The sequence below is a fragment of the Anolis carolinensis genome, chromosome 1, assembly GCF_035594765.1.
Source record: "Anolis carolinensis isolate JA03-04 chromosome 1, rAnoCar3.1.pri, whole genome shotgun sequence".
NCBI classification, from domain to species: domain Eukaryota; kingdom Metazoa; phylum Chordata; class Lepidosauria; order Squamata; family Dactyloidae; genus Anolis; species Anolis carolinensis.
Window position 1 is genome coordinate 22,303,800 of NC_085841.1, and position 20,033 is coordinate 22,323,832.

A 20,033-nucleotide genomic window follows, 5' to 3' on the forward strand; every position below is an offset into this window, starting at 1 on the left:
TATGATTTTCATTTACAGTATTTCATGTTGGTTTCAGAAAGAGGTTGCCTTCAAATGGACCCACCAATGGTGGAATACCAACTTATGGCTCACCTTATTGGAGCCAGATGATTCTAGATGACAAGAAGCCAGCCAAGATTCTAGCATGGGTGCATTAATAAATGGTACTAGCATAGCAGATGTAAGACAATATTGGGCAGCCAACATTCACAAAGTTATTTTAAGTGAGCACTTGGAAATGTATGTATCCAGAAGAAAAAATAGTGGAATATGGTGGGAAGTGGATTTACAGAAAGTTCTAGATGAGATGGCAGGTGTGTTCTTTAACTGATGGATACCAAAGAGCCAGAGTCGAGAAATTAGAAAAGATAATAGCAATGTCTAGCCCAGAATGACGGTAGTCATAGTGATAGTATCATTGCTCAGGCTGCTTTACAGTTCCCCCAAAATGTCAAGCAGTCAAGCATGAAATGTCTGTTTTAATAGAATTGACATTACTAAACACTGGTAAGGCATCTCACTCCCCTTCCTGAAGTTTAAAATATATCTTTTGGATGGGGAGGTAGAACAAGACATATTTATGTTTTTTAAACATTAAATTCCTGAAAATTGCTGGGGTACAGGCCAGGATGTTGGCGGCTGACAAGTACAGACAGGCCCTGAGTTACAAACATCTGACTTACAAGCAACCCATAGTTAAGAACGGGGGGTGAGACAACAGGAAGTGACAGAAATCTACCCCTAGGAAGGGAAATTCACTCCTGAAAGAGTTATCATGGGGAAAGGTGTCTCAACAAAGGGGTGAACAATATGAGAAAGTTGACAGAAGTTTACTCTTGGTGAGCTAATCTTTAAAACAAAACCCAATAACAAATGCTATTCACACAATTGTGGTTACAGCAAATATACTGACAAACTCTGCATAGTTCATTGTTATAGACCGACCAAAGGAACATACACAGAGTAGATAGAAAGCTTATCTTCTCTATTTAAGCAATATAAGTTTTGCAAATACAGTAGCGTCTCATTTATCCAAGCTAAACGGGCCAGCAGAAGCTTGGATAAGCGAATATCTTGGATAATAAGGAGGGATTAAGGAAAAGCCTATTAAACATCAAATTAGGTTATGATTTTACAAATTAAGCACCAAAACTTCATGTTATACAACAAATTTGACAGAAAACGTAGTTCAATACGCAGTAATGTTATGTTGTAATTACTGTATTTACGAATTTAGCACCAAAATATCACGATGTATTGAAAACATTGACGACAAAAATGGCTTGGATTATCCAGAGGCTTGGATAAGCGAGGCTTGGATAAGTGAGACTCTACTGTAATGGGAATGTGATAAGATAGTAAAAGAGACAACTAGTTGTCATTGTAGCAGAGGCAATTTGAAGGAAGTCAGGATATTTTTTAAATTTATATACTGTAATTTATATTGTATTTAATTGTTTTTAACTGATTTTATGTACTGTTGATTGATTTTGTATAGGCATCTAATTGTGCCAGTGTTGTAAGCCGCCCTGAGTCCCTTTGGGTGAGACGGGCGGGATATAAATATTGGAAATAAATAAATAAACTGAGCCTTTATTTGTTTGTTTATTTGATTTATATCTCATGTTGCTCCTTACATAGGACCCAAAGTCCCAAAATAGAAGTAGTAAAAGTGGTGGTGTTGTCGAGCATGACCCCCCTCTCAGTAAAATATATTTTATAATTAGGGAACTTATAATTTTGCCAAGGACACTAGGCTGGAATGGTATAACAGTGGTTAAGTCTTGGCCAACTTGCAAAAGGACTAACAACAACAGGGACCCCCTTCCCATGTTAGATCTGTGTACATTTAATCAAGGTTTTTATATTTTATAGCAGAAATGAACAGGTAACAAATATACTGGAATCCATGTTACAAAAGGCATTTGACCTTTACTCGGCCTAAACCAATAGCTAAATGACCCAGCTCTGGTGCAGTGACTCATAAACAAAGGAATTCCAATGCCTTTTGTCTAACCAAGGTAAGGGACACTTACATATCTATACTGAGAAAGCTAGCAGGTTAGCAAAGGGAAAGCCAAAGAAAAATATTTTATAATATTGCACTTATTTCTCCAAACTCAAATGTGTCCTCCTTTCTCCCAAACTAACCCAGAGTCTCCAATCTCCCCTGTGGAGAACCTTTGGAGAAGCAAGCCTTTCACCCCGCACCTCTTAACCCAGGGACTCGCTCCAGCAGTATTCCTGGGCTTCATCTTAAGAAACAACCCTAACCCATAACCTTTGGATCAGTCTATTTCCACTGATCCCATAAACCCCTGATTGAGTAGATGACCACAGGATCCATATCCTGGGCCACCTGTCCTTTGTCTTAGTCATCTGGACATAATAATCCACTCATCAACTGGCATGACAAGCCAGTATGCCAGGAGGCCATGTCCCATTGTCACACAATAACATTTCCCCTTTCCCAGGAACTTGCCATTTAGTCCTACCAGGATGAACAATATTTCTGCTTTGGACTTTTTGGACATCAATGCCTGAGATGTTGCACCCATTCTCTGGGGACTCAAATTGCAATCTTTCCAACAATAAAGACTCCTTGGGACCTGATGGCCCTATTGTTTGTCCCTGGCTGGGACTACATACAGTAGAGTCTCACTCATCCAAGCCTCGCTTATCCAAGCCTCTGGATAATCCAAGCCATTTTTGTAGTCAATGTTTTCAATACATCGTGATATTTTGGTGCTAAAGTTGTAAATACAGTAATTACAACATAACATTACTGCGTATTGAACTACTTTTTCTGTCAAATTTGTTGTATAACATGATGTTTTGGTGCTTAATTTGTAAAATCATAACCTAATTTGATGTTTAATAGGCTTTTCATAGAATCATAGAATAGTAGAGTTGGAAGAGACCACATGGGCCATCTAGTCCAACCCCCTGCTAAGAAGCAGGAAATCGCATTCAAAGCACCCCCGACAGATGGCCATCCAGCCTCTGCTTAAAAGCCTCCAAGGAAGGAGCCTCCACCACGGCCCCGGGGAGAGAGTTCCACTGTCGAACAGCTCTCACAGTGAGGAAGTTCTTCCTGATGTTCAGGTGGAATCTCCTTTCCTGTAGTTTGAAGCCATTGTTCCGTGTCCTAGTCTGCAGGGCAGCAGAAAACAAGCTTGCTCCCTCCTCCCTATGACTTCCCTTCACGTATTTGTACATGGCTATCATGTCTCCTCTCAGCCTTCTCTTCTGCAGGCTAAACATGCCCAGCTCTTTAAGCCGCTCCTCATAGGGCTTGTTCTCCAGACCCTTAATCATTTTAGTCGCCCTCCTCTGGACGCTTTCCAGCTTGTCAACATCTCCCTTCAACTGTGGTGCCCAAAATTGGACACAGTATTCCAGGTGTGGTCTGACCAAGGCAGAATAGAGGGGGAGCATAACTTCCCTGGATCTAGACGCTATTCCCCTATTGATGCAGGCCAGAATCCCATTGGCTTTTTTAGCAGCCGCATCACATTGTTGGCTCATGTTTAACTTGTTGTCCACGAGGACTCCAAGGTCTTTTTCGCACACACTGCTGTCAAGCCAGGCGTCCCCCATTCTGTATCTTTGATTTCCATTTTTTCTGCCGAAGTGAAGTATCTTGCATTTGTCCCCGTTGAACTTCATTTTGTTAGTTTTGGCCCATCTCTCTAGTCTGTCAAGATCGTTTTGAATTCTGCTCCTGTCTTCTGGAGTGTTAGCTATCCCTCCCAGTTTTGTGTCGTCTGCAAACTTGATGATCGTGCCTTCTAACCCTTCGTCTAAGTCGTTAATAAAGATGTTGAACAGAACTGGGCCCAGGACGGAGCCCTGCGGCACTCCACTTGTCACTTCTTTCCATGATGAAGACGACGCATTGGTGAGCACCCTTTGGGTTCGTTCGCTTAGCCAATTACAGATCCGTAGTTTTGTCTAGCCCACATTTTACTAGTTTGTTTGCCAGAAGGTCGTGGGGGACTTTCCTTAATCCCTCCTTATTATCCAAGATATTCGCTTATCCAAGCTTCTGCTGGCCCGTTTAGCTTGGATAAGTGAGACTCTACTGTAATTCATTCATAATCCATTCCATCACTTTTGTCTCCTGGACTCTCCCACTCCACTTCAGCCATTAGACAGAGGGAAATCTACATTGGAAACAGGGAACCCTCCTTGATTGGTAGGTGGGCGTTGCGGTCCTTCCTCTGCAGGGAATCTCTCCCTGTCCATGACATCAATGTAGCCCAGTCATGACATCACGGTGAAGCCGGCTCCAGCAGGGATGGATGCGGTAATTCAAAGGATGTATGTCTATAAAATGTCTGGTTTTTGCTATATCTGGGATCTCAGCTTACTTTGATGGATTACCGCAAGCTGGCACCACTTTCAGCTGATTGAATAAATACCTTGGTGGCTTCTTCAACTTGATGAGATTTATTCTGGAATATTGGCTTGGTTTAACCAGGCATGGCCCACAGTGGCTTAGTGATCTGTATCTCACTTTCCAAAACCGCTCTAAATTGCTCTATTTCAGTGGTAGATAGTATAAACAGACCGTCATATTGCTCATTAATTCCCAGCTAAAGCAACAAAATGTAGATATCTTAAATTGGCATATTTATTACAGAATGAGCTTTTATGAATTATAGCCTGTATTGCAATAATTACTATCTGTGTGAGTTCATTCTAGATTAAATGTACTGTATTAATAAAGTTCTACCTGACTCTTTGCTATCTTTTAAAATTCCAACATCTAACTACATGTTATATTGTCTCTTTTGCTTCCAGTTTTAAGAAGTTTGGATTTTTTTTCTTTCCCCAAACTCTGGTACAGCTAATGACGGCAAGCTAAATACATGTGGGAAAGAGAAACTAATGTGATTTAAATACTTCCATAAATAGCTGATATTTGTTTTCATTTACACTATGTTTTCTACATACTGTAATACTAACTGCTTAAATGTATGTGGGGAGTTCCTCTGGAATGAATAACTACATGTGTAAGAAGACAGTATAACACTCAGAATTACAAATTGTATAGTTTCTTTTTCTCTCTGATACTCGCTTGTCCAAAAGTCATCTGGAACATATCTGCTGATTTTCTTTTTCAGTCTGTTAACTCTGGCTCTCTTCCATTGTAAAACGACTGTCAGTATTCAGAGTTGAAAGTGTGCAAAGTGTAGTAGATTGGGAGGAAAAGTTGCCTGGAAGGCACAAATGGTGATGCTGCTGCCTTTCTCAGTAGGAACTACATTGCTTTCATCTCTCATCAGCATCTAGCAGGTCAGAGAGCAGTCAAACTGCATAGAGATGGCTGTAGGAAAAAACAGTGTCATTGTCTTCCATGTGCTCATGATATATACCATTAGACCTTTGGTTAAGATCAGTAGACATGCCCTTCAGATAAACCAGCATTGCTTTCCTGCTGGCTTGAAATCAGAAATTGGAGTTACAGAAATCAGACTCACAAATGACTCATAGGGCCTTTCCACACAGCCATATAACCCAGAATATTAAGGCCTATAATCCACAATATCTGCTTTGAACTAGGTTATTTGAGTCCACACTGCCATAAAATCCAGTTCAATGTGGATTTTATGCAACTGTATGGAAGGGGTCTTAGTAACAAATAGGGGTGAGACCACAGGAAGTGATAGAAATCTCCCTTTAGAAAGGGAAATTCACTAATGGAAAAAGGTGTCTCTGCTCGTGCAATTATCCCGCCAAGGTGGCACATATGAGTGTGGAAAAAGACTTGAAGACTTTCCCTTCACATCAGGTGTATGGTTGAATGTTAAAACACATATTAAAACACATTTAAAAATATGTGTTAATGAAGCGTGAGTTGCTTTTAAGAGGGAGGGATTTTCCAGCTTCTTATGAAGAGTGTTTCCACAGATGTTAGGAGCATAAGAACTTTGTGCTAGAGCAACGTTTTTGCTTGAAAGAGAGCAATGCCTCTAGACAGTGCCACACATGGGACTTTGGGGTATTTCACAGAATTATAACCTTTTCACTTTTTTTTCACAGATCTGTTTCCCATCATGGTGGGGGAAAGGCGGAATGGAAATCTGCTGGTGCACCTTGGACCGAAGCTGCAGGCCTATCCTGAGGAGCTTATCCGCCAGCGTCGTGGTCATGATGGACACACTGAATATCTGATCCGCTGGAACATCCTTAGCCTGGAAGAAAGTATAGGGAACAGCACCAGTGCTGCGTCTGCTGAGAGCAAGACAGAGAATATTCTAATGTGGATGTCAGCGGAGGAAGTTTATGCTAACTGTCCCACACTGCTGGGTAAGAGGAAACCTGAGGGGCAGCGGGTGAAAGAGGAGAAAGCACCCAGCAACACATTTTCATCCGATGTCACAGTGGATGAAGCTTCCCTGCGTGAAATGAAGGCTGATGTCAGGAACCTGGTACAGCGGGCTGCTCGGCAAATGGCCAGGACAACAGGCCCAGAATCTTCCATCTTGAACACCATCCATGTGCTCAGTGCCTATGCTAGTATTGGCTCATTGACAGGTGTCTTCAAGGAGACTGGTGCTCTGGATCTGTTGATGAAAATGCTGTGCAATGAAGAAAAGCAAATTCGTCGCAGCGCTGGCAAGATGCTGAGGGCCTTGGCTTCCCATGATGCAGGTGAGATTGCCTGGCCAGTTTTCCTTGGCTTCTGGAGCAATTTGAGAAACAGGGTGGTGCCTGTTCATAGGCAGCTATCATGGGGTTCCCTTTGATGTTTTAAATCTTCTCAGAATCTTATTTGTGAACTTTCATAATGGCAGATATTTCTGAGTGCCATTACTTGAGTACTTTAGAGGATGTGCATCTTATGCTTTTATAAGTTTGATAATGTTCACATTTTAAAAATTGTGATGGTGATAGAATTACAGGCAATAAGGCTGAACTTCCTTCAGAAACAACACATTTAGAATACGCTGTTGTTGTTTTATGTATTTCTTTTTATTTTAGTGGCCTTCTGTGTGCCTCAGAGGGGTTAAACTATGAGGGTGAGATAGTGAGCTTATTGATATGCTGGGAGAGCAAAGATCTTGAGAACTTCCACAAATGCTTTGTTTAAAACATGGAAATTTCATCTGAAAGAATACATCAGCTTTAGCACCCTTGTTGGAGCATTGTTCTGACCTTCACATCTGGAAAGCCCTAGGCCAAGCAATACAGGCTTGTTTTTATTAGTTTTACAGGTTGAGCATTCCTTATCCAGAATTCTGTAATTAAAGAAGGCTGAGATAGTAATGTCTTCTCTTTCTAATGGTTCAATGAAAGCAAACTTTGTTTTATGTACAAACTTACTAAAATATTGTAAAAAATACCTTTTGGGATATGTGAATAGGAAACATAAATGAATTTCATGTTTAGACTTGGATCCCATCTCTAAGATGTCTCATTATGTACAAATATTCAATTACTGGTATTTCAGAATAAAAACAAATTCCAGTCATTTTAGATAAGGGATACTCAACCTGTAGTAGGTTTAGCCAAAATTTCTCTTGATTTTATGAGGAGGGGATTGCATTACAGTCAAGGCTACACCGCAGCTATTACTAAAATTATTTTTTTCAGCCTTTTCTCAAAGGTATTTCGGAACTGTGTCCATTTGGAAAAATCTCATACTAAAGACTGTTTAACTTTTGGACAGCTTAGAGAAAGAAAAAGTCCAGATAGGTTGCCTTGGGACTATAAAGCTATTTCAGTGATTAATGTTTAATTATTTATAGTGTACCTAACATTTGACTGAATTTGCTGTTTCAGCTGCTAAGGGTACACTTCACACTTCTCTGCTTTGATGAAGTAACAATTCGTACTTAAGTGTGTGGTGAAGTATGCTAGTTTGATTCCATGCTTAGGGTGCATTTCACTGTAGAATTACTGCAGTTTGACACCACTTTAATTGGCATGGATCAATGATATGGAATCCTGAGAGTTCTAGTTTTATAAGGTCTTTTGCCTTCTTTGCCAAAGAGTGCTAGTGCATCACCAAACTACAGTTCCCATAACTTTGAGCCATGGCAGTTATAAGTGGTGTCAAGTTGCCTCAGTTCTACAGTGTAGATGCACACTAAATTACACTTAGAATAAATCAACTGAAGCGAGTCAGCTTGGTGTAATGGTTTGAGTATTAGACTGTGACTCTGGAAAGCAAGGTTTGAATTCTTTCTCAGCCATGGAAATTCACTGGGTGACCTAGGAAAGTCACATTTTCTCATCCTCAGGCAAAGGTGAATCCCCTCTGAACAAATCTTGCCAGAAAGCCCTATGATAGTCATCATAAGTCAGAAATGATTTGGAAGTACACAACAACAGAGCAAGTGAAATTAGTGAGGCAAGTTATGTCTAGTTTAAGTTCTAGTTACTTCACTTGGTTTTCTCTGACTATAAACTATAAGTGTGAGTTAGCTTTTGTTGGCTTTTTTTTGTTTCTTTGGATCCCACCTCATATCAGTGGAGGTATGGCGAATGATTTTATTACCTTGTTGCCATCTTTTAGACTAATAGTTCCCAACTTTTAGTCCTCCTTGTGTTTTGGACTTAAGCTCCCACAATTCCTAACAGTTGGTAAGCTGGTCAGGATTTCTGGGAGTTGAAGTCCAAAACAATTGGAGGACCAAAGGTTGGGAACCACTGTTTTAGACAATCTGGATGATAGTTCCCCCTTGCCTTTTATATGCATCCAGGGATTATGCTTTTTCTTTCAGCAACCTCTACTTTTTCTTATAATTTCCTATTTTGGTGACCAGATATATAGATGTATGCTTTCTTTTAACATACAGCAGATTAGTAGTGAGGCAAGCCTATTGCTCTTTCTCTTTTCTTCTAGTTTGCAGTTCAGGTATGCTCAGCAAGGGAGTCTTTAAGCAACTGCTGTTTCCCTTGTGAGAAGTTAAACATAGTGGAGAATCACTTCTGTGAAGAATTTCTCTAATTGGCAGATGATGAGGAACAGTACTAAATGTTCTGTTTTGGTTTCAGGAAGTCGTGCCTATGTTCTCTTATCCCTGAGCCAGCAAGATGGCATTGAGCAGCATATGGATTTTGACAGTCGCTATACTCTCTTGGAGCTCTTTGCAGAGACCACATCATCTGAAGAGCACTGCATGTCATTTGAAGGCATTCACCTCCCTCAGGTACAAGCTGATCTAGTTGACTCTCGTATGGGCATGGCAGTCTGTCTTGTTAAGAGAGAAAATGTAAGACATATCAGTGAAAGATAAGATGAGGCAAATGAAAAAAGAAGAATATGGTAGAATTGAGCTTAGAGCTTTGTCTCTTATGGTTAGGAATACTAATAGGGTTGGAGAAAGCAAATTCATATGGGTCAGGAAGCTCAACAGAATCCACATTTATAGATTTGATATTTTCAGATTTTATTGTTATGAATTTGTTTAAATTTTCTCTCTAGGAATCTCAGAGTCCTCCAGTGTAACTTGGTGGTCATCTTCCAGCAGTTAGTCATGCTGGAGGACTTAGAGATTCCCAGAGAAGTATTCTCTGATGTAAAAATAGAACTTTTAGGTGTGATTTTTCACTTCTGCAGGGATTCTGTTCTAACTCCAACAAATGTGGAAGGCTTACTATATAATACAGAGTGATTTAGGTTCAGGTTTAAACAACTAATCAAAGGGCAAAACATTTCCTAGCTGGTGTATTGATCTGCTTTGTTTATTTCAGATTCCAGGGAAGCTTCTATTTTCTCTGGTGAAACGTTACCTATGTGTTACTTCCCTAATGGACAAGCTTAACAGCACCACAGAACTTGGAGGAGAGCGACAAGATTGTGCAGCTCCCAGTGCGAACTTTGGGGAAAAGAGTCGGGTGCAACGAGAGTTTGATTTCAGCATGGCTATGGCAAATCTCATATCAGAGCTGGTGCGAGTCATGGGCTGGGACCGGGGCCAAGAACGAGAGCTCCTTTCCCTGCAGGAGACACAGCCACGAGTTATTCGGTCCATTTTCCAACCCAAGGGTTCTGGTTGTACTGCTGTTCAAGTGCCCCTGGTAACTCCAAAGCCTTCTCCCAGGAAAAAGCAAGGGCAGGCATTCTTGACCTTGTCGGATTTCACCAGTCGCAGCAGCTATGTAGAGTATGTGCAGGAGAACCTCAAGGCAGGGATGACTGTCCGGATGCTGGAAGACTACGAGGAGATTAATGCTGGAGATGAGGGTGAATTTTGCCAAAGCAATAGTGGGATGCCTCCGGTACAGGTATGATATTCAGACAAAGAAGCAAAGGTGAAACAGAATTGAAGATGGAAGTAAGAAATAGAAGGAGGAAGCTTTCATTATGGCTCCTTCTCTGGTTCAGATGCTACCTCTATACATATAATCCTTAATTGAGCTATTGTAGCTGGTTTCCTTCTTCAAAATATACTTTAATTAGAAAATCAGTAATAGTAGTAAATTTGAAAGATTTTTTTTAATGATACAGGTTTTTTTATTCATGGCAGGATGTTTGTATCACAGATAAATGACTTGCATTTGATATGTTGCCAAAGTCACCCTTTGTATCCTTTCAGTCAATAAATTGGTCAGTTACTCTCATTATATTATCAGGTTGGTGGCAGGCAGTGTCTTTTATAGTCCCAGTTGGCAATATTGCTTCCTTTACAGCATTGTTTACCTCTCTTACGCAGTCCTTTGTACCTTGACTTTACTCTCTTGCCACTGTAGTCCCTCCCAGTGTTATAAGTTGCTTCAGAGCAAAAGCCTTTTGTTTCTTTACTGTTTAGGAAGAGTTCCTTACTAAAGTGTCCTCTTTGTTGTTAGTTCAATAGTGGAATATTTATCTCAAGAGAGTAATTGAATCTCCTTTTCGTAATATTTTTTAACAGAAACTGGAATGCCACCAGTTGGGAGTGCTTTGATTGTATGTTCCTGCATGGCAGAGGGTTGGACTGGATGGCCCTTGTGGTCTCTTTCACCCCTATGATTGTATGAGCTATTGCTTAGTTCCTGATTAGTAGCATTTTTGCAATCTAATTCATCTTGGTGACTTGAGTACAGTTGGCCCCACATTTACAGGTTTCTCCATTGTGGATGTATTTGCAAAATTATTATTATTATTATCATCATCATCATCATCATCTTTATAGCTTGCCTTTCTACCTGTGGGGGACTCAAGGTGGCTAACGCTCCACATTAAACAAGTTTAAAACATACAATACAAAAGTTAAAAAACAATTAAATAACAGCATGGTAAAAACAGAATTAAAATAAGTAAACTCACTAAAATGGCCTTTAAAGCTCATTTCCCCCCGATCCCACAAAACCTCCCTCCCCCTTCCATAAATACCTGTAAATATAAATAGGTCTTGACCTGCTTGCGGAAATCATCCTGGTGTCTCCTGGGAGGGAGTTCCACAGTCTGGGAACAGCCACCGAAAAGATCCTCTCCTGTGTTCCCATCAAGCATGTTTGAATAAGTGGTAGTACTGAGAGAAGGCCCTCTCCAGTAGATCATAGATGTCTCCCAGATTCATCAAAAGAGATGTGGTCCTTCAGATAACCTGGACCAGAACCATATAACACTTTGTAGGTCAAAACCAGCACTTTGAATTGTGCTCAGAAACCCATTGGCAGCCAGTGGATCTGTTGCAGTAGAGGAGCTGTATGCTCCTTGTAGCCAGCCCCAGTTAGTCTATCTGCTGCTCTTTGGACCAACTGAAGTTTCCAAGCACTTTTCAAAGGCAACTCCATGTAGAGCGCATTTCAGTAGTCTAAGCAGGATGTAACAAAGGCATGTACTACAGTGGCCAGATCTGATTTCTCCAGGAATGGGCTCAGTTGGCTTTAACTGTACAAAAGCACTCTTGGTCACTGCTGATACCTGAGCCGAATCCAGGAGTACTCCCAAACTCTGAACCTGCATGTAATCCCATTTAACACAGATTGACTCCCTATTTGCAAGCTTGTGCCTGCTGCTTATTTAGCTCAGTCTCTCTGCCCGTCCTTTCTGCTGCTGCTCTGCCTCTCTGTTGTCTTTCCAGCATCACCAACTCCTTATTCCCTTTCCCAGTTTTCTACCACAAACCTCACCCAAAATTTAGATCCCTTCCTCATTCTGTGATGAGACTTCATGATGGGAGGCTGGAAAAGAGATGCTTCATAGAATAGAGGGCATGCTTATTGAATGTGTGGATAATACTAGGTTAGGAAGGATAGCTAATATTCCAGAAGATGGGATTAGGATTCAAAATGACTGAAAGCTCCGTGAAAACAATGAATTCTAACTAGGAGAAATGTAAGGTACTGCACTTAGGCAGAAAAAATGATATGCACAGATTTAAAATAGATGACACCTGCCTTGACAATAGTACACATGAAAAGTATATAGAACTCTCTCTGGAGAATCTAGAAATTCCTAGAGAGTTGTTATCTCAGATAAAAAATAGTGGGCCCTTTTTCCAAATTTTGTGGTGGCCCTAAGTCTCTAAACCCACTCAATTTAGAAAGCTCAACTCTGGGAGAAAAGCAAGTGAAATAAATACAAATACAAATGAAATAAATACAAATACAATAAATACTTAAAGTAACTCCTCCTGATGGATACATCACTCATATTCCAACTCTCCACAGAATGGACCTCCTTTTCTATCTTGATTGGGGGGATATGATTATGGCAATAGTGTGACAATCATAACACTGTGGAATTAATGCAGTTTGACAGAACTTTAACTGCCATGGCCCAATGCTATGGAATCATGGGAGCTATAGTTTTACAAGCTCTTTACTTCTCTGGTGCCTCAATGAACTCCAACTCCCATGATTCCATAACATTTGAACCTGGCAGTTAAAAAGTGCCAAGCTGCATTATTTCCATCCTAGTGGTGTCAAGGTGCTTACTTAGGCGATTCCTCATAGGCCGAGGATGATGGTCCTCCCATTTTGTGTCTTGGGGGTGTGTCCGTAGGTGGCTGAAGAGACCTATTTTTGATCTGCATGTTCTCCCACAGTGAGAACATCGGTTTCCAGGTGGATGACGGTCCCGGTCAGGGTTGGCTTGACATGCCTTTCTCTTGGCCCGTTTCTCCCTTAAACCCTCCATTTGTGCCTCTTCAAACTCCGCAGCACTGCTGGTCACAGCTGACCTCTAGTTAGTGTGCTCAAGGGCCAGTGCTGTGTCTATGCCACAGTTTTTAAGGTTGGCTTTAAGCTCATCTTTGAATCTCTTTTCCTGTCCACCAACCTTCTGTTTTCCATTCTTGAGTTGGGAGTATAGTAACTGATTTGGGAGACGGTGATCCAGCATTCGGACAACATAGCCAGTCCAGCGGAGTTGATGGCGTAGGAGCAGCACTTCAATGCTGGTGGTCTTTGCTTCTTCCAGCACACTGACATTTGTCCGCCTGTCTTCCCAAGAGATTTGTAGGATTTTTCAGAGGCAACGCTGATGGAATCGCTCCAGGAGTTGAGTGTGACGTCTGTAGACCATCCACGTTTCGCAGGCATATAGCAGGGTTGGGAGGACAATTATTTTATTTATTTATTTACAGTATTTATATTCTGCCCTTCTCACCCCAAAGGGGACTCAGGGCGGATCACATTGCACACATGACCTCTTGGTCAGAGTGATTTGTTGCAGCTGGCTGCAGCTGGCTACTCACCAGCCTGCGCCACAGCCCAATGGCTTTAGAAATGAGCATCTTGGTATCTCTATGGATGTCTTGATCATCAAACTCTGCTTCATTCAGAAAAATGCTGCACTCTCAGTGCTCAGGCGGTGTTGTATTTCAGTGTCAATGTTGACTTTTGTGGAGAGGTGGCTGCTAAGGTAGTGGAAATAATCAACATTTTCTAATGTTATACCATTAAGCTGTATTTCTGGCCTTGCAGAGGAATTGGCTGGTGCCTGTTGGAAGAGCACTTTGGTTTTCTTGATGTTCAGTGAGAGGCCGAGGTTCTCGTATGCTTCTGCAAAGGTGTTTAGAGTGGCTTGTAGGTCGTCTTCTGAGTGTGCACAGACTACATTGTCATCGGCATATTGGAGTTCTATAACATGTGGTGAGCTTCGTTTTGGCTTTCAGTCTGCTGAGATTAAAAAGCTTGCCATCTGTCCTATAGATGATTTCCACTCTGGTGGGAAGCTTCCCATCAATAAGGTGAAGTATTTATTTATTTATTTATTTACAGTATTTATATTCCACCCTTCTCACCCCGAAGGGGACTCAGGGCGGATCACATTGCACACATATAAGGCAAACATTCAATGCCTTAACATAGAACAGAGACAAATGCAGGCTCTGAGCTGGCCTCGAACTCATGACCAGTCAGAGTGTTTTGTTGCAGCTGGCTGCTCAACAGCCTGCACCACAGCCCGGCCCTATCATAGCAATAAAGATGGAAGATAAGATTGGGGCAATAACACATCCCTGCTTGACACCTGATTCCACCTTAAATGGGTCGCTTTGGGAGCCATTGCTGTCCAAGACTGCTGCCATCATATCATTGTGGAGGAGCTGCGGATGTTCACAAATTTGTCAGGGTACCTGTTTTTTTGGAGGATGGTCCAGAGAACACTGCGATTTACTGTGTCGAAAGCCTTTGCAAGGTCAATGAATGCCATGTATAGAGGTTGATTTTGGTCCCTGCATTTTTCTTGGAGCTGTCATGCAGTGAAGATCATGTCCACTGTTCCTCTGGAGGGGTGGAAGCCATTCTGTGAGGGTGTCCAGGGTCTTCTGAGATAGGAAGAAGACGGTTTGCAAGGATTCTTTCGAGGACTTTTCCAGCGGAGGTTAGGAGGAAAATACCACAATAATTTCCACAGTCTGTTCTATCCCCTTTCTTGAAAAGGGTGATGATAGTGGCATCCTTGAAGTCTGCTGGGATTTTTTTGGTCACCCACACTTTTTCAATGAGCTGGTGAAGATTTCAGCAGAGATCCCGTCAGGTCCGCTGGCTTTGTTATTTTTTTGTTGGCTGATGGCATTGCTGACTTCTTCCAAACTAGGCAGTGCTGCAAGCTCATCCCTGTTTTGTTGTTGCGAGATTTGTGAGAGGACCTCTTTGGCCACATTGGAGCTGCGATTCAGACGTTTCTGGTAGTGCTCTTTCCATCATAGTGCAATTGATCTTTTGTCCTTCAAGCTGTATTCCATCAGTATGCAAAACAGTTACAGATGAGTAAAACTAGATCTTCTCTTAAATATTCATTAGCAAACATCCCTAAGCTAAATAAGCACAATTGTAATATATGGTATACTTACGTAAAAACATCATCCTTCTATTACTGAAAAATAAATTTTGGGAAGGGAAGCATCCCCAATGCTTCCATTCTGAAAATGTTATGTTTGTACAGCTGGGCCTCTGTATCCACATGTTCTGTGTCCATTGATTTAACCATTCACAGCTTAAAAATATTTCCTCCCCTCCCATACAAATTCCAAAATGTAAACTGTGGCACACCATTTTAGTATGCCATTGAATAGAATTGAACTTAAGCAGCCACAAATTTTGGTCTTAGGGCTCACTGTGCTGGGATTCTGAAACTTTGTCACATACTGTTTAGTGCAGATGCTGAAATCTGGCTGATGAATGTTTTCAAGCATCTGAAATTGCAACTTTCCATAGTATGGACGGACAGCACCCTCCAACATTTTTACAAAATGTGCCTTCCAACTACATGCAGGAATTACAATGAGGACACACACAATCACATTGAGGAAATGATTCCTAAAGGTTGTCTGAGGACATAGGACAAGATGGAGAACTAACAGGATCTTGGCAACTGGAATGAACTAAAGACAAATGAACAATGTTTAACTGCAACTTGCAGACAGAGATAACTAGGATAAAGGGGAGAAAGCATGAACACAACGCATAATAAAATACCATGTGGCATGTACAAGCTGGTAAAAATGTAGAACAGTCATACAGATACCAGATGCCAAGTAGAGCAATAAACCCCATGAATCATCAGTGTAACTTAGTATCCTAGAGGGCGACAGCTCATTTTGGGTCAAACCTATCTGAAAGTAAAGAACGAGGGCTGAGCTGAAAGGAAGCATGTCACAAAAATAAAGAGCAAATATTTGCAATTGTTTAGGCGAAAAAGTTGCAAAATATTTCTCCACTCTAAGAACAGAAAGCATTGCCCTTACTTCATATTATTTTGCCAACACACTGCCTAAGAAAAATCTGATTGTTTTAGATTTTAACATTCCATTTTAAAGAAATAGCTCTGAAATCCAGATTGGGGAAATATATCATTACACAAGACACATTAAGTGGAAATAGGGGAGGGCTCAAGAAAATGTGTTGAAGCCTCTCTCTTCCAAAACATCCCTTCTGCCCCATGTTTTCTGTGAGTAAAAGTTCAGTTCACCGTTATACAATACCTCATAGTAAATAACACAATGAACTGTAGAAAGGAAAGAAAGAAAGAATAAATTATTTACTCTGGTGCCAAAAAATCCAAACCATTGTCTTTGAAAAGTTAGATGGAAGAAATTAAAATCACAGAATATTCAAGTTGGAAGGGGCCAGAGATGATCTAGTCCAATTCCTTACCACACAGCAACACACAATTGCAGCACCCATCCCAACTTCTGTTTAAAAATCTCTAAAAGAGTCTATCACCTTCAAAGTCAGTTTGTTCCGCTGCTGAATAGTTCTTACAGTAAAAGAAACCTTTCTAACATTTAGATGGAATAGATCTTCTTGTAATTTGAAACCACTGGTTCATGTGTGGAGCAGCAGAAAACAGGCTGGCTCCATTTTCCACGTGACATCCCTTCGGATATTTAAAGATGGCTATCATATCATGTCTCAGACATCTTTTCTCCAAGCTAAATATATCCAGCTCCTAAGTCAATCCCGATAGAGGTTTATTTCCAGATCTTTGATCATTTGCCCTTCTGTGTGCATGTTTCAACTTGTCAATTTCCTTTTTGAATTGTGATGCTTAGAACTGGACACAGTTTTCCAGGCGAGGTCTGACCAACATAGAATAGAGTGGTTCTATTATTTCGCTCGATCTAGACACTATAGTCCTATTGATGCAGCCAAGAACTGCACTGGCATTTTTAGCTGTCAAAATCACTCAGCTCATGTTCAGCTTGTGATCTAAGATAGGTAATTTCTCTAAGAAACTCTAGGTCATCCAGAACAACTGTATTGTCAACCTTCAGTGGAAATTTATCACAGAGCCACACTGGAAGACCTAGAGGTTCCTAGCGAGACTGTGTTAATCAAATCGATGAATAACCAAATCTGTAAACTTAAACCCACAGGTGTGAAGGGCTGACTGTATACTTCTTCTGTGTCAGCCTTTCATCCTTGAATTGGGACTTCAAAACCAGAAACAGAGAAATGGCTTCTTGTGTCACTTTAAGGATTTTAGAAACTGAAAATAAGAAAAGGAAGCCATGTACAACAGTGTTGACTTAGAGAAACAGAGCAGAGCTATTCCAGTTGCATGTGTGGCTCTGCTCGGTTTTTTGATCACATGGATTCAGTTCACTCTTGATGATGATGAAGCAAATGGTTAATTATAGTTCTTTTCCATTAAAATGGATCCCCATCCCTTTTTTAGTACTACTGCTGTATTATATAGCATTTGTTTTTCAGTTACGGCTACTTCAGTTACTAGTTCTTTTTAATAATTGGCCTTCAAGAAGGTTTTGTGTATGTATGGAGAGAGATAGAGAGAATAAATGAATAAGCATTTACCATTAATTAATAATGAAATTAAGGATAATCTTTATGGTTTTAGAAATATCTTGTAAAATTCAGACTAGTTTGTTTTAACAATCTTATTTCATGAGACAATTGCCCTATATAGCAATGTGCATGTTCTGGGGAACATTTGATTTGGAAAAATTTCCACTCTAATAATAATAATAATAACAATAATTTTATTTCTTACCTGCTTCTCCTAGGGACATCATTTTATATCATTTAGTCATCAAAATAAAATGTATGCCATGTTAATTTTACATACCTTATAAATACTTGTTTTTAGAAACCAAAAATTAATGAACTATTTATTATGGAGAAAAACTCTATAAATTTCAACTTGTGTTGCTTAAATCTAATACTTAAACAAGTTCAAAGTTTACCACGGAAGTCATAGGAATACAGTGGGGAAAAAAGTATTTAGTCAGATACCAGTTGTACAAGTTCTCCCACTTAAAAAGACGAGAGAGGCCTGTAATTGACATCATAGGTAGACCTCAACTATGAGAGACAACATGACAAAACACATCCAGAAAATCACATTGTCTGATTTTTCACGAATTTATTTGCAAATTATGGTGGAAAATAAGTATTTGGTCATCTACAAACAAGCAAGATTTCTGGGTCTCACAAAGCTGTAACTTTTTCTTTAAGAGGCTCCTCTGTCCTCCATTCATTACCTGTAGCAATGACACCTATTTGAACTTGTTATCAGTATAAAAGACACCTGTTCACAATCTCAAGCAATTACACTCCAAACTCCACTATGGTGAAGACCAAAGAGCTGTCGAAGGACACCAGAAACAAAATTGTAGCCCTGCACCAGACTGGGAAGACTGAATCTGCAATAGGCAAGCAGCTTGGTGTGAAGAAATCAACTGTGGGAGTGATAATTAGAAAATGGAAGAGATGAAAGACCACAGATAATCTCCCTTGATCCTGGGCTCCACGGAAGGTCTCACCCCATGGGGTCAAAATGATCACAAGAACGGTGAGCAAAAATCCCAGAACCACATAGGGGAGCCTAGCGAATGACCTGCAGAGAGCTGGGGCCAACGTAACAAAGGCTACCATCAGTAACACACTACGCTGCCAGGGACTCGGATCCTGCAGTGCCAGACGTGTCCCCCTGCTTAAGCCAGTACATGTCCGGGCCTGACTGAAGTTTGCTAGAGAGCATTTGGATGATCCAGAAGAGTATTGGGAGAATGTCATGTGGTCAGATGAAACCAAAGTAGAACTGTTTGGCAGAAGCAACTCTTCGTGTTTGGAGGAGAAAGAATTCTGAGTTGCATCCAAAGAACACCATACCTACTGTGAAGCATTGGGGTGGCAACATCATGCTTTGGGGCTGTTTCTCTGCAAAGGGACCAGGGGCGACTGATCCGTATACATGTATGGGGCCATGTATTGTGAGATTTTGAGGGCAAACCTTCCATCAGCAAGGGCAATGAAGATGAAACGTGGTTGGGTCTTTCAGCATGACAATGGTCCCAAGCACACCGCCAGAGCAACGAAGCAAAGGAGTGGCATCGTAAGCATTTCAAGGTCCTGGAGTGGCCTAGCCAGTCTCAGATCTCAACCCTATAGAAAACGTTGGAGGGAGCTGAAAGTCCGTTGCCCAGCGACAGCCCCAAAACATCACTGCCCTTGAGGAGATCTGCGTGGAGGAATGGGCCAACATACCAGCTACAGTGTGTGCCAACTTTGGGAGGACTAACAGAAAACGTTTGACCTCTGTCATTGCCAATAAAGGATATATAACAAAGTATTGAGATGAACTTTTGTTATGGACCAAATACTTATTTTCCACCATAATTTGCAAATAAATTCGTGAAAAATCAGACAATGTGATTTTCTGGATGTGTTTTCTCATGTTGTCTCTCATAGTTGAGGTCTACCTATGATGTCAATTACAGGCCTCTCTCATCTTTTTAAGTGGGAGAACTTAAATACTCCCCCCCCCCACTGTACATGCAAATATTTAAAGTTTTAATTTAGATTTTCAAAACAAAAAGGACATTGAAAACTAGTTATAATATTTTTAGAAAACAAGAAGAACCGTGTCCATAAATATATGTGGTTCTTTTTCTTCATGAAATTTTGTGTGTGTTAACAAATTGGCAATATTAGTGTGGGCTGAAATGAATTCATTTAAATGAATTAATAGTGGAAGCAAATGGGCATACAAGTAATAATAATAATTTATTTCTTATCACCTGCCTCCATCTCCCCGAACAGACAAGCCCTAAAAACATCAGTTTGGTGTACAGTTAAAACACAATACAAAGATTAAACATAGCAAAACAATTATTTAAAAC

At 40.7% G+C, this 20,033-nt stretch overlaps 1 protein-coding gene across 4 annotated transcripts in view; it reads left to right on the forward strand.

Moving 5' to 3' along the window:
• The window catches only part of LOC100561099 (cullin-9), a 78,163-nt gene that overhangs the window by 7,508 nt on the left and 50,622 nt on the right, over nt 1-20,033 (forward strand). For all 4 annotated transcript variants that reach the window (XM_016991761.2, XM_008104907.3, XM_008104908.3 and 1 more), the window contains exons 2-4: nt 6,049-6,660; nt 9,010-9,164; nt 9,709-10,242. In XM_016991761.2, the coding sequence (XP_016847250.2) occupies nt 6,063-6,660; nt 9,010-9,164; nt 9,709-10,242 (1,287 nt within the window). In that variant the 5' untranslated portion in view covers nt 6,049-6,062. The remainder of the gene's footprint in view (nt 1-6,048; nt 6,661-9,009; nt 9,165-9,708; nt 10,243-20,033) is intronic.